Source organism: Macrobrachium nipponense, chromosome 15 (genome assembly GCF_015104395.2).
Source record: "Macrobrachium nipponense isolate FS-2020 chromosome 15, ASM1510439v2, whole genome shotgun sequence".
NCBI classification, from domain to species: Eukaryota; Metazoa; Arthropoda; class Malacostraca; order Decapoda; family Palaemonidae; genus Macrobrachium; species Macrobrachium nipponense.
In genome coordinates this window covers 54,098,939-54,113,785 of record NC_087208.1, presented here as the reverse complement: position 1 = coordinate 54,113,785, position 14,847 = coordinate 54,098,939, and the positions used below count along the sequence as shown (strand labels likewise).

General features: G+C 44.1%; 1 protein-coding gene across 1 annotated transcript in view; it reads right to left on the bottom strand.

Annotated features, from left to right (window-relative positions):
- Positions 1 to 12,965, bottom strand: part of LOC135194939 (uncharacterized) — an 86,106-nt gene extending 73,141 nt beyond the window's left edge. The window contains 1 exon segment of the mRNA XM_064221159.1: positions 12,529 to 12,965. Within this exon segment, the coding sequence (XP_064077229.1) occupies positions 12,529 to 12,582 (54 nt within the window). The 5' untranslated portion in view covers positions 12,583 to 12,965.
- Between the last annotated feature and the right edge of the window lie 1,882 nt (positions 12,966 to 14,847).

The following is a 14,847-nucleotide window of genomic DNA, read 5'->3' as shown; positions in this document are numbered from 1 at the left end:
CGCGGCATACCCACCGTCGGTTTGGGTTCCCTCTCGGGCCCCAAAACGACTCGAGCAGAGACATGGGCTCTGCTGGTGGGAGCGGCGATCCTTCCCCCCGGTCGTTGTGCTGACGAATCAGTGCAATAACCTGGGTAAAGTTACTCTGAATCTCGGAAGTTACAGCGTCTTGAGGAGTAGGACCGTCCAGTCCCTCCAACAAGAGCAGCTCCCAGGACCCTCCTCCTTCAGAAGACGGACCAGCAACAGATCCCTGACGGTTGCCTCCAATCACTTGCGCGTACGTCCTGGTTGGTCCTAAGACCAACCTGGCACGTGCGGCGTCGTGACGGGATCGTGAGCGGCGCATCTCTCACGATCACTCCTATATACCTCGCTCTTCCTGGCGTATGCCGAGGAAGTTGAAGGTATCGGAGAGACAGAACTGACGACCCCCCACTAACCCCCTCTCCCCCCTGACGGTCGCCTCCAATCACTTGCGCGTACGTCCTGGTTTGGTCCTAAGACCATACGTGGCACGTGCGGCGTCGTGACGGATCGTGAGCGGCGCACCTCTCACGATCACTCCTAGCTACCTCGCTCTTCCGGTGTAGCCCGAGGAAGTTGAAGGTAGTGGAGAGACAGACCTGACGCTCCCCCCCCCACGCTCGCTGGCAGGACCAGCGTACGTGGGGGGCTGCAGCCGATCACCAACCGCGGTGGGGATCGATCTGCAGGCCTGGCCGTGCCGCTCACCTGTGGCGAGCGGCTCGACTGAGCACGTCGACCCCGGTCCCGTGCGTCAGACGAGCTGCTGCTGGTCACCGTATTCGCCCGGTCCCTGTGGGAGCGGCGGTCAGGTGACCTGCAGAGCTCGCTTTCGCCGTGAGACCGGTGAGCGTCCTCGCGGCAGCGTCAAATCCGCGGTGGGACCAGCCGAGGCTGGTACCGTCGGTCGAGGGAGGGACCTGGGGGACCTCTTCCCAGCCTTAAACCGTGGCCGGTCAGAGACCGTCACGTCCACCCCCGAGGTACCGGCTGGTCGCTGCGAGAGAGCGGCCGCTGGCCTGGCGAGAGTCACCCTGAGCTCTCTCGACAGTCTTCTGCTCCGTGCCTCGGTCATGACGCTGAGCGAACTCAGGCGTCTTAACTTTGGCTGCACGGTCACCCGAAGGAGATCGTACACTCGGAACTTCTCGCGGACGAGAAACCGAGCCGGTACCTGGCTTAGCAGCAGAGCTGCCAAGACCAGGCGAGGGTGTACCAGCGGTAGCCAGCACACCCTTGGTCCCCGTCTTCTTCTTCTTCTCAGAAGGGGATACGGGCCCCGCCCCGTTCCCGAAGGAACAGGAGGACCAGCAGAAGAACCCCCCCGTCACACCGGAATGTGACGAGCCCTTCGAAGTTCCCGAAGGAGTCTTCTTAGGGGGAATAACAAAACCCGGTTACCAGCTGGTCGCTGCGAGAGCGGCCGCTGGCCTGGCGAGAGTCACCTGAGCGGTTCTCGCCAGCCTTCTGCTCCGTGCCTTGGTCTTGGCGCCGAGCGAACTCTGGCGCCGAAACTTTGGCTGCACGGTCTCCCGAGGGAGAGCGTACACTCGGGATCTCCCGCGAACGAGAGACCGAGCCGGAACCTGGCGTAGCGGCATCGCCGCTAGCACCAGGCGAGGAAGTACCAGAGCTAACCGATACTCCTCTGGTCCCCGTCTATCTCTTCCATACGGAAGGGGAGACGGGCCCCGCTCCCGAAGGAGCAGGAGGACCAGCAGAAGGACCCCCCGTCCCACCGAGGTGGGACGGGCCCTTAGAAGTTCCCGAAGGAGACTCCTAGGGGGGGGAGGCAGCCTTCTTCTTCTTCGGCTTATGGGCCTTAGAAGTCGAAGGGGAAGAGGCAGCAACAGACGAAGACGAAGATGACACCTTCCTCTTCTTCGTCAGCTCACGCAGGACAGTCGTCAGGTCCTCCATCCAGGCCGGAGTCGGGCCTATTGCCGAAGCAACACGGCCCGACTGCACCTGTCCGGAAGGACCTGGGACTGGGGAAGACACACCATGGGCAGGACCAGCATGGACAGGCGCAGGAACCAGGAGCGACAGGAACAGCAACCAGCTCAGGAGCGGCAGGAACAAGCGGCCAAGCGGTAAACACAGAAGGACAGCCAAGCCAGTAGCGGGAACCACATCAGCGACAGTACGGCAGGCCCAGCCATCGCCTCGTAGAATCATCGGCAGCCAGCGTGGTACTGGCGGCCAGTCCAGGGGCGAGCTGCTGGAACAGCGGAAGTCTGGGGCAGGCAACACGAAGAAAACACAGGCGGCGGCGGCATATACCCCTCCTCGGTACGGCGGCGACCGGCCCTAGAAGCGGCAGACGGCGTCACCCGACACAGCATGGGGAGTGTAGACCAGCGGGGGGAAGCAGCATAAGCGGCCGTGAAGGTTGTAGTGGAGACCACTCCAAGGTCACCGCCCCAGACCTCGCTAGACTTTGCAGCAGATCGTGGATGCTAGGCACGCCCTGCAGCCGCAGTGGTCCATACCTGTCCAAGGTCGTCTCCCACGGATGTAGCTGCGGTAGCACAAAAACGATTAGTAAGAGGGGTTCCCTCACGCACGGGGGGGGAGACATGCCCCACCCCAGAACGGAAGGAAGACCCCAAAAACAAAATACTAGGAAGCTGAGCGGGGGGGCAGGAAAGAAGACGAAGAATCGGATACCAAGGAGTCCGCGGGGGGAGAGCTTTCCGACGACTTCCTGGCAGACCTTCGCTTCCCTACCCCCGCACAGCAGTGAAAAGTAATATGAAAATGAAACAGAATACTGCACTTGCGATTCACTTCATAGAACTTAAAGAGGGAAAAATCAATTCCCGGTAAGAGCGGAAACTTGATCCATAATAATATGATGCTATCATAAATATATATGAAAATGAACAATACTGCACTTGCTATTTTCACTTTCACAGCAATAAATCGTAAGGATTAATTCCCGGGTAAGAGCGGAAATTGATCCAAATTAAATTTGATGCAATTAATAAATGAAAATGAAAAGAAAACTGCATTGCGAATCCACTTTCATTGCATTCTATTCATACAAAATAAGAGGCTCTTGCCGAGCGCAATCAAGCTCTCGGCAACGAACGCACAGGGCAAAATATAATGAAAAAGAGTACTTACATCTTTCAATTACACACTTTCGCCCTTTCCAAAATACATGACTCGCGCGAGTGCGCCCGCCCGCCCTCGGCACCGAGACATAATTCAAGGGTTCAAATTCTGAAAAGAGCGGAAATCGCCATCTCTACGGCGATAGCTCCATGTTGATTCATAATTAAGTAATGAAAATGAAAACAGTGTACTTACAGTTTCATTTTCAAGTCAAACCAACCATTAGTAGAAAACACAATATAAACAAAGCATACGACGATGAAGCGGGCAGAGAGCGATGACGAACACGTCCTTCACACCCGCGGCCGAAAGCAAAAGTGATTCTTCACCTCTCGGGCGCGCGGGCGCGCGCACGATCGGACAAGCAGTTAACTACCGTTCTCCCCTTGTTCGAAGCTTACGACCGTCCCAGCTGCCGCTAGTTACCTTCCTATTGTTAAAGGACCGAGGGTTTGTATTACGTATCGGAACAAATAAAGTTTTATGCATACTTACCTGGCAGATATATACTTAGCTATAGACTCCGTCGTCCCCGATAGAAATTAGAATTTCGCGGAACACGCTACAGTTAGGTCAGGTGATCTACCGCCCCGCCGCTGGGTGGCGGGAATAGGAACCACTCCCGTTTTCTAAGACAGATTTTCTCTTCCACCTGTCTCCTGAGGGGAGGCTGGGTGGGCCATTAATCGTATATATCTACCAGGTAAGTATGCATAAAACTTTATTGTATCATGACAATAACATTTTTATGCATTCAACTTACCTGTCAGATATATACTTAGCTGATTGGCACCTTTGGCGGAGGGTAAGAGACAGCTAATTTACTGAATAGACAGGAAACAACATACGTTGTCGGTAATAAATAAATAAAACCTTGGTTCCTATGTGATTAGACGAAGTGTTGACCCCCTAGCTATTGCTAGGAGTCTGCTTCGTCTCAAGAGCCTCAGCGAGGATGAGACCTGTAGATCTGTCAATGGGGTCTTATCCACTTACTCGACAGAATCTAATGGTTATTTGTCAAAGGGGTCCTATCCACTTACATGACAAAACACTTATGCCTAGTGGCATAATTAAGGAGCACAACACCGATCCCGATCACCTGATCCTCACACAAGGGTTAGTGCTTAATTTGAAAAAGAGTTTACTCAAACTCCTTTCAAACAACCCAAATAATAAAAAATTCCGTTAAATTAAGATTTAACTCACTAGTTAAGGATCAGTGTCGGCTCCCTATCCCACCAACGTATCCGTAGACACGTATAACCCAGAGAGACAGATCTCTCGTAGGTCAACTTGACATCCTTCGTATAATGGGAGGTCAACCCAGAGTTGCATCTCCCGTAAATGACAGCTAATATGTACTTAATGACATATTGCTATGGAAAGAACAAGAATTCATAAAAGCTCGCACTTCATTCGCTTTTAATTCTGAGCTGTTTGAAGGAATCATCAAGATACTCATGAAGTGTTTTAGTGATCACATTGTTTCAAAGAAGACCAGGGCTTTCTTAGAAATGGAACTCTTCTGGATGAATCCTAGAGCCTGGCTGGCGCCTTGCCTCGCGCCTGGCTGGCTCCTCGCGCCTGCCTGGCGCCTCACGCTTGGCTGGAGCCTTGCGCCTGCCTGGTGCCTCGCCTCTGGAGCCTGGCTGGTTCCTCCCCACTTGCTAGAGCTTCGAGCTTGTTAGAGTCTCGAGGATGTCTGTCGATGTCCCCATGGAACCCATCTGTCTGTCCGATTTGTTCGCCTCTAGCAAATCTAAACCAGGTTGGAGGCCCGCTCTTTCTCCTCACCAGACAATGACAGTGATTCTTGGGACTGTCTGCCTCTGGCGTTTTTTACGCCTGTTCTGGCATTTAGCGCCTAGTTGGCGCTACATTGTCCGAAAGTCCTAAACAACCACAATAGTTGATATGAAATCTAACAGTACGAGAGATAAGTCTTACTTCGAAGAGGATCCTTCGTGATTACTTCTGTTGCTACCGAGATCTCTTCTTACATGTTGATGAGGTTTCTCGTTGTAGAATCCTCCCTATCCTTGCCCGAAGGAAGGGAAGGAGCCTGGAAGTCGAAGGAGACTCAGAGTTGAAATTGGGCGGACCCCTGATTTCTTAGCTCTTTATATATATCCCTCTGAATACCAACTGGGCAGCATTTTGAGCCCTCATCGCATTCCAAAAACTCTGTAGGCAAACGTTTCAACCATTTCTTCTTCTGTAGATGAAAACGTAAGGACCCTGTCTGAACAACGAAACTCTATCTGGAGCGTTGAGTGAGGAACAGAGGGTTTTAGTTCTTTTGCCAGACATATGCTGGCAAGAACCCATTGCAGAGTTTCCATAGAATCTGATGCGAGATTCCAATGCACAAAAAATTCACTTTTCTTCTTGGTCGTATAGGACCGAGAGAAACGAGGAATTCCCTCATAAAATTTCTGAAAGACGTTTTATGAGGAGCAGTTCCATCTTGTCAGAACACGGAATCTGAGGCCTCCAAACAAAAAGAATCCCATACTAAGTGCATGATATCCTACTCTTATCGTATAAAGGTATCGTATAAGATCCCGAAGATCTTAATTCTCTGCTATATCTAATTCTCCTTGCAGAGACAGAATATAACCTTATACTGCGTTGTTGATAGAAGATATATACAAAGGTGATTCTTCCCTCTGAAAGGGAAGAAAAAACCCCGTATGTGGTTCACAGAGGTATAGGAAGAGGACAGCTTCCCTATTCCAACCAGCAAGATCTGCAGCAAGTCTATGTCTTTACCATGACTCTTGCCTTTTACCTTGAAAAAAAAAAATCCTCTTATTTTGTCCACTTCTGGTCAGTCTGCACGCAGACCGACTCAGAGTGGAGAGGTTTTACAGGTCTATATAAAGGATTCTAATAGAAACTCCAGACTCTCTGGGAAATTTCTTCTCTACACTGATGTGAGAAGAACGTTATAACCTCTGTGAATCCAATATATCTAAGGCAAAAATGAAACATAAAGTATCATCCTTTCTTCCTTTGACGCCCTTTATCTTAACATCTGTCAAGAATTTATATTTAGGGGAAAAAGACTAAAGTTTATTCCCCTTTCTTTAAACTAAAGATGGCGTAAATTGCTACATCTCTTGGGTCAAGAATAATGAAGTAATCTATAGGAAGCCTGGTCGTCTTCCACCTTGCGAAGCGATTATGAAGAAGACTTCTCTCAGGTTTTTTACAACTCTCTCCAATAGATGCTAGACATAAGTTAACAATTATTATCGTCTATCGAGAAGTTTCTCACGGATGTGCAACATATTGCAGCGAATCTCTTAAGAATCGTTACGTTCCGTGTCTGATTTCCAAATAGGTTCTCTTTTGTCAATGCGAACCTGGGCGAAAAAAAAAAGAGATTCCTGATCCTCTTTGTGATATGAGAGAGCTGTGTTATTGGCCTAAATGATTAAAATAAATAATTTCATAGTTCCTTGGGATCGAACCCATTTTCGATTAGACGGGGAACGAAATCAGGAACGAACCTTGCCGTTACTACGCCTGTTGTCGAAGAGGCTAGTGAACTCTAAGGTTAATAACTCGCTAAAACGAGAAATTATCCTGGATGGAGCTTCTAGCGCAAATTGCGCCAGGCTGGCGCTTCTGGCGTATTGCGCCAGGGTGGCACTTCTGGCTCACTGCGCCAGGGTGGCGCTTCTGGCGCATTGCGCCAGGCTGGCTCTTCTGGCGCATTGCGCCAGGCTGGCTCTTCTGGCGCATTGAGCCTTTCTATGTTTATTCCGTTCTCAGTAGGAAAAACTTTTATGGACAATATATAGTCCATTCAGGGAAACAATTTCTGTCACGAAGAGAATGATTCCCAAAAGACTTATCGAACTTATCCTGAGGAATCTTCGTTCTTTAATACGATTATGCTTTCTACACATGCTTCTCGAAAGCCTGAGACCAGGGAAACAACTTCTGCCACGAAGAAAATGATTCCTAACAGACTTATCGAACTTATCCTGAGCAATCTTCGTTCTTTAATACGATTATGCTTTCTACATGTGCTTCCAGAAAGCCTGAGATCAGGGAAACAACTTCTGCCATAAAGAATCCTCTATAATTCTGTTACATTGCGGTAAACAGAATTAAACTAGGAAAACTTTTGTAAGGATACTAGGAATTCAGTTGTCAACCATAGAGTTAACTTCGGTATGTGTATATGACTTGATCATACCGTAGTCTTAAGGTGAATTCTCTACTACATTCTTCCCTCGCCGAGGCCGAGAGAGAATGTAAAATCTTCTAACTTTGTTCTTTTCGTCAATAAAACGAATTAGTACTAGATGAAGGAGATCCTAATGAGAAATAAGGATCGAAGAGAATCATTCAAGCTTCCTATCCATGGACATAATGCTGTAATCTATGCTTCTATTACTTGAAAAAGCCTCTAATCAAATAATGCGAGTTCATACAAGTCTTGTCCAATTCCAAACAACTGCAAAGTTCTCATTCTGAAAACCGGTTTGCTGCATATATACAGAAGAGGTTAACTTATAATCCTCTTAAAAGTAACGAACTAGGAGAAGGAGGGGTGGCAGAACTCAAGAGACTCTCCGAATTCTTGCAATAAAAGGGTTGCTAAGGTCTTGTAAGCTGAAAGACCTGCACCCTCATTGACTTCCTAGTCTGATATCTTCCATATCTTGTCCCATAATGTTGGGAGAAGAGTGAGTTACCCGAGGAGAGAGCCTCTCTTCATAAGGGGAAGGGTTTAAAGTAGAACCAGCTCCATCCTGACAAGGGTTACGTTCGCCTGTGCGACATCTTGAGGACCTGGCAGGTGAAGGCTGATCTTACAAAAAACTTCTCTCCAAATCAAACCATTGTGATAGAAACGAAGTCGCTTATGCGACCACTAGAGTCCCTGTCACGAGAAGTATGTTCTTGGGTTCTCTTCCCGAGAAACTTCCCACAGATTCAGAACCAACATCCCCTGACACGGGCGACAGCCGCCTGTGCGACATTTCGCGCCCCCGTCAGGAAAAACTGATTCCGTGACAAATCTCAAGAGGATACCCTGTTTAATTTCCATCTTCCAACACAAAGAAGCTGGAAATCCTGGAGGCTGGCGCCTAGAGCCTGGTTCCTTTAGTAGAAGTGCTTTAAGAATTTTATAATTCGAAAGTATTTCCTCATTGGAGCCTTGTCTTCTAAAACTTCTTCCAATTCGAGAAGATCAGAAGGAGATTAATCCCTTTCATAGGTTATTCTTCCTTAGACCTCACTTTCTGTAAAGGCGAAGGACTTCTATCATTGAGAGACTATGACGTCACCGCTCTATCCTGTGCACCTATCCACCCCACGTACTGACCAGACCCCACGTTAACTGAACTCGTTACTGATCTTCATCATGGAAGACGTCCAGGCAGGCAAACTGGCACTTGACTGCACCTGGTGCCTAGATGAAGCTACTTTGTAATGATACTATATCCATCCAATTTCATCTTTCTTTATTCATAGCATAAACGAGATTATCTTGTACGTATATTCATAAGAATCTTCGTCGGTGAATCTTCCTTCTCCTCATCCGCCGAGGGTAAGGAGGTTTAACCATAAGGGGGAAACACTGTTTAGGATGCCTTTCCAATGGCTATCCCTGGCAGTCTGGGACGTTCTACAGAACCTGCCGAGGGGACGCCTGATCGGTGGGGATTCTCCATAACCTCCGTAAGGCTTTCGACATTCCTTCTCCTCTGGGCCTGTGAGCTTGGAAGAGGTCTAGGCCTGGGAGCGAGATGAAGCCGATCAGACACACCCTCCATTGCAATGGGGGAACACTAATTCACTTCTTACCTTCTAATAGCTCGCATTTGGAGCTATATTCCTTTATCTTCAAATTGCAATATGAATTTGTAGTTCTGTAAAGTAAGAAGTAATGAGGATACAACACTACTAGTACTGTTAATACTCTAACTGCTCGTTAGTACAAGAGCTATAAAACTTCTAAAGGAAGCGTAACTAGTTCTATGTTTTTCTGACTTCCTCGATAAGGAAGTTAGCCTCAATAAATTTAAACTTTTATTACACATTATTAATGAATAAATATTAATATGTCCCTTCTTGCAAACTATGTGTCTACCGAAAACTTCGGTAGTTACACGTAATGTATTCTTCGAAATTTTCGAAGCCAAATTCGTTAAAACAGTTAATAAACATATGCCGAACCAAAGACCCAGTACTTCCCTGCAAAAGATCGATGGCGATGAAACACGAAAATCCAAATCAGTAGGAACTGCAAACGTATGTTTACATTCCGTCCGATGAAGAAAATCTGACTTAGAAAACGGGAATGGTTCCTATTCCCGCCACCCAGCGGCGGGGAGGTAGATCACCTGACCTACCTGTAGCGTGTGCCGCGAAATTCAAATTTCTATCGGGGATGACGGAGTCTATAGCTAAGTATAAATCTGACAGGTAAGTTGAATGCATAAAAATATGTTATCAAGGCAGTTTTGAAATCCAATATGGCGGCTACGTTTTGCATGGAAGGTTCTGATCAGTGATGGCCACCATCTTTCCCCAGCCTTCCCAGCACTCATTTGAACAATGTTAGCGTATATATGTAACGTTTATTGATCTTACTCAAGATTGCAGTTGTAATCAGCACAATAAAACAACATTTTGCTGCCTATATTAGTGAAAGTATGAAACTTGTTATTCCCGGGCTTATGGTTTGAACTGAATTCATTCTTACCTTGTAATCGGTGGTTTTTATCCTTACTGCCATCGCAACTGAAACTCCACAGTGCTTATTTGATTGTTATTATACACATTTTGGTCTCAGTTCACTCCACATTGCACTTTAAACCTGTTGCTGTTCCTGGTTTCTAAGCGCGCGCGCCACAAACACAGTTACGAACAGCAGACGAAGACAGACGACGAAACTGCAAAGTTTTATTCCCTAAATTGTTTACTTTACTCATTATTTAGTTTAAATTTACTTTGATATTTAAAAATTTTAATTTAAATCATGTATATTACCCCTTTTTTGCAACCAAATTACCCCGAAAAATTACATATATTTCTAAAGTAGATACAATCAAATGTTTCTAACGTTTTCGTACATCTGGCTGCCAAAAACCATAGAGGAACGACTACGGATAAGTGCAATTAGAGGAACAACTCCGGATAATGGATTATATACATATTTTTTTTTTTTTTGCTTTTTTGTTTTTGCTAGCACTTTTCATTGATTTCAGTCTATATTAGTATTTGAATTTCTTTAATAATCGTATGCCAGAAATAAATGTAACCTTTAATGTTTGCATGCTTTAATGTTTGCATGCTAAGAATGACAAAATCATCGTTGCCACATTAGTGGAGGCTTCACACATACGCCGTTTCATTATAATAAACTGTTTCCATGAATTCTAGTTGTCATAGTAATGCAATAATGATAAAATTGCTTTAATATTTATGTATATATAATTCCAATACAAAGCCTAATTTCACCAATTTCAACGTTTTGTGTATAGTCTTATACCCAGTTTGGGTCAACACAAACCGAATGGCAACAGAGAGAGAGAGAGAGAGAGAGAAAGGAAGGCACAGGAACAGAGAAGGAAAGGGGTGGCTTTTTACGCGTGTTCATATCCATTTCTGCATAATGGAGTTTTTGTCTCTTGGTACAAGGACAAGTGTCGTTATTCTTTACGATTAGTGATTCACGATACCCTTATAAATTACGGCACTGGGTGTAATGCACTATAGCAAAATCTCGTTCTGTTACGAGTGTTCGTTACAGAAATAGGTATTGCCCAAAAACGTGCTTGCACTGTCTCTGAAACCCATAGTAGACATGCTGCTTAGTTGTCAATCAAGTTTTTATAACCAAGTATTTTTTACATGCTAGCTATTGAATAAATTTGTATTTTTCCCAGTCAAAGCATATGCCCCTCAATGCTAACTTTCCTCTTTTAACGACTTTCTGGTCATTGCAAATTTGGCCCCATAATTTCTTATGGTGCGAAAACAGACAGAGGCCCAGGGACCGAAAACGATTGCGTCACACTACGGCGGTAATCCGGCAGTAAAACATCTTCATATATCCAAAAAGTAAATAATAAAGATATATATGCGCATTACGATTATAACAATTACATGAATAGCTGATAACAATCTGCATGAATAACTGGTAAACTGTTCTGCAAGACAGTTGAGTATAGCAATTATTTACAATAGGTACGAAAGTCAAGATGTCGTGACGTCATAATACAGAACTTAAAAGAACGTTCTAATTCAGAAAAATAATTACTTAAATTTGAGTCAGAGTCGAGTTACTTTTTCAATAACGAATATTTTCAAATTAATCATCATTAATATGTAAAATATTGATGTTTTACTATTTATCTAAAAATTAGCTAAGAGCACGCTTCTCGTCATCTTCTACCAAAACAGTTGTTTACTCCTAACTTGTTTGCTGGTGAGAAACCGTGTTTCGATTATTGTGATGAAAAGTGCCCCAGCATCTGTGGGTACAAGTGGTGTGCGGATTTATCACAGGAAATGGAAAGTTTGTTGACACAAGCGACTCCGTAAACATCGAGATGGCATCAATCTTCAAAACATTTTTAGTTGTAAGTAAAAATTTCTAAAAGCGTTTTGGTGAGATTTCCACTGCCGTGGACGCCCTTTTTCACTTAACCCTGTTTTTAAATCTTAAAATTTGGCCTTAATTTCTAACTTTGGAGAAAATACTTACTTCGAAAGGAGAGTAGAGGTCTTTAGCTCCATTTCTCACCAACAACAAGTCGCAACTGATGCCCATCTGCGGTGTCAGGACGCGTTACCTATAATGTACTTTTTCGGAGGGTGGCAAGCGTTGATTGTAGGTGGCCTGCTTGGCCTTCCGTTGTGTTTTACCCTATATACGCTAACATTGTTCAAATGAGTGCTGGGAAGGCTGGGAAAGATGGTGGATTGTCCGTGGCTAGACCGGCCAGCCTGACGATTGCCGCCATATTGGATTTCAAAACTGCCTTGAAAACATATTTTACGAAGAGTATCACATGCTTATTTTAGTTCGTATGGGGCTTTCATATATCACATTATGTTGACGAAACTTCAATCTTTTGAATGGTATGCTTAGAGTTGTAATTGTATTCTTCTTTCACCAATTAGGCTAAATATCGATTGAATAAAACCCAGCCAGCGTGATGACGATGGATCATCCGTGATTGTTTACCCTAAGTACTTACAGGACCCGAAGCTGTGACTGGGTCCTAATAGATACCTAGTAGGAATTGCTAGGAGATCTGCCTTAAAAGCTACGGTTATTCGTCAAGCTAGGATGCAAAATGCCCATGGGTGCCTAGCTGCTAGGTAGGTACTTTAAGTACTTACAGTGCCCGAAACTGTGACAGTGCCTTGTCGACCCTCACTGCTCGTCCACTCCATGACAGCGACTTAACGGACCTGGGTCCACCCTAGAGTAAGATTTCAAAGGCCTAAATTGTAAGTCTGGCCATGACGATCTCCAGATATCACTTCAATATCGACTCCAATAGGCGACCATCCCACTTCCGCTCTCCATTCCCAGCTAAGGTATCACCTGCGCCATTGGTGTCGTCCACTTCACTGGCCCCTGTTTTACGTTACTAAACGTACAAATTAAATTGGATCATTAACAAATACCATCGCAGCTATAACGTATCACTACTAATTTAGCATGACGTCACTTTCAAACGGCCTTAAAAACGTTCAGGGGATATCACCCGTCGGGGGCCACTCCCCCATTCACGACTACGAATGTTATTGTTTACATTTAACAATAACATGGCGTAATCGTGCTCCAGATAAGTCTTAAATACGCATCGAGTTAAATATATTTTTAACTATTTAGTTCTGGCGAGCACTGAATTTAAACATAAAATCAATAAATTACTTTAAAACGTTACATTATAAAAAAGGTATACTGAATAAGGTTACGTCAATAGATTGCACAAGAGTGCCAGAGAAAGTTGCCCAATGTTAGCAATCGTAAGGCGAAATTAGAGGGGCATTGCACGGGCCATTAAAAATGGGTTCGTACGTACACAATTTTTAAGTCTACGAACGTGGTTTAATTTGTCTGCTATCTTCAGTATCTTTTTTAAATATGGTTAAAATGCCACACCTATGCGCGATAAAACCATAATATATATAACCCAAAATCTTACAATTAGTTAAATGTTACATGCGGTCACTCTTCTGGGAGGGATACTACACTAAAAATTCAAAATATAAATGTACATTAAGGAGAAATGTTGCTCACGAGAGAACACATGCAGAAAAAGAAAAAAGAAAAAAAACATACCCCACATGCAATAAGAAACAATGGAAGTAAAATTAGCAAAGCTGGACCCTAATTAGGAAGCACGTATTGAGATAATCTCAGAGTTTTCAGCTAAAAGAACATAACAGGGTACAATTTAATGTTATCCAAATTTTATCCATGAGAATTTCCAGGTCATGTGTATATCGTAATTAGAATGCGTTTAACCTGGAGCGTTGGGACTAGGATTACAAATACTCGGCAATGAATTCCTATACGTATCAACAACACTACGTATACTGAAGTGATGACGTCATATCTACGATAATTATTTTTTAAGTTGCCTTCAAACGTATGGAACAGAGAAAGAGCGCGCGTGCCAGTAAACGACCAAAGATTTGGTTTCGCATTCTTAAAATTCATACGTATTTCCATTTCACGTTTTGTTTTGTTCATTCTTCTGTGAAAGATATTCTAAAATAATAGGGTTTATTAAGTACTATAGCTCATTCCGTATGTACGCGCGCACAACACACTCATTTATTATATGTATATATTTCATTAACAACAAACAAACACACACACACACACATATATATATATACTATATATATATATATATCATATATATATATATATATATATATATATAATATATATATATATATATAATAATGAAATTTGTACGTATTAATCGTCAAGATCTTATTACTTTTGTAACAGTTGTTTTATTAAGCATGATACCAGATAATAGAGTAATAAAAGAATGTCTCGACACAGCTATCTTTAATATAAGAGATTCTACACAGGCAATTTTATTTATGTTTGAATGCTTGACCAAATAACAGTCTGCTCCTTATACCTTCCACCAGATCTTGTTTTTATCAGTGAAGATATTCAGGCCTTAATTAACCAACTTCCAGCTCCTTTTCTACTTCTAGGAGATTTTAATGCCCACAACCCCCTTTGGGGAAGTCGGTTTCTAGACAGTAAAGGGAAATTAATTGAAGACGTTATTGATTGGAATGATGTTATCCTGTATAATAATGGGTCAATGACTTTCCACAGTATTCATGATAATCATTTCTCTGCACTGGACCTTAGTATCTCTTCAACAAGCATCCACCTTGATTTTAGTTGGTCTGTTAACGAAAATTTAAATGGGAGCGATCATTACCCGATCCATTTAAAATATGCTGTGAATGGTCCATCTGAAGTTTTACCGAAGTGGAAGGTAGAGGAGGCAGATTGGGATAAATTCAGTAAAGGCGTCATACTAGATAGGGAGTTTTGAGTCATTTCAATCTCATCTAGATGCTTATGATTATTTTTATTGAATCTACTCTGAAGAGTGCTGAAGGCTCGATTCCCAAAACAAAAGGCAAACCTCGTAGACCTGCAGTTCCCTG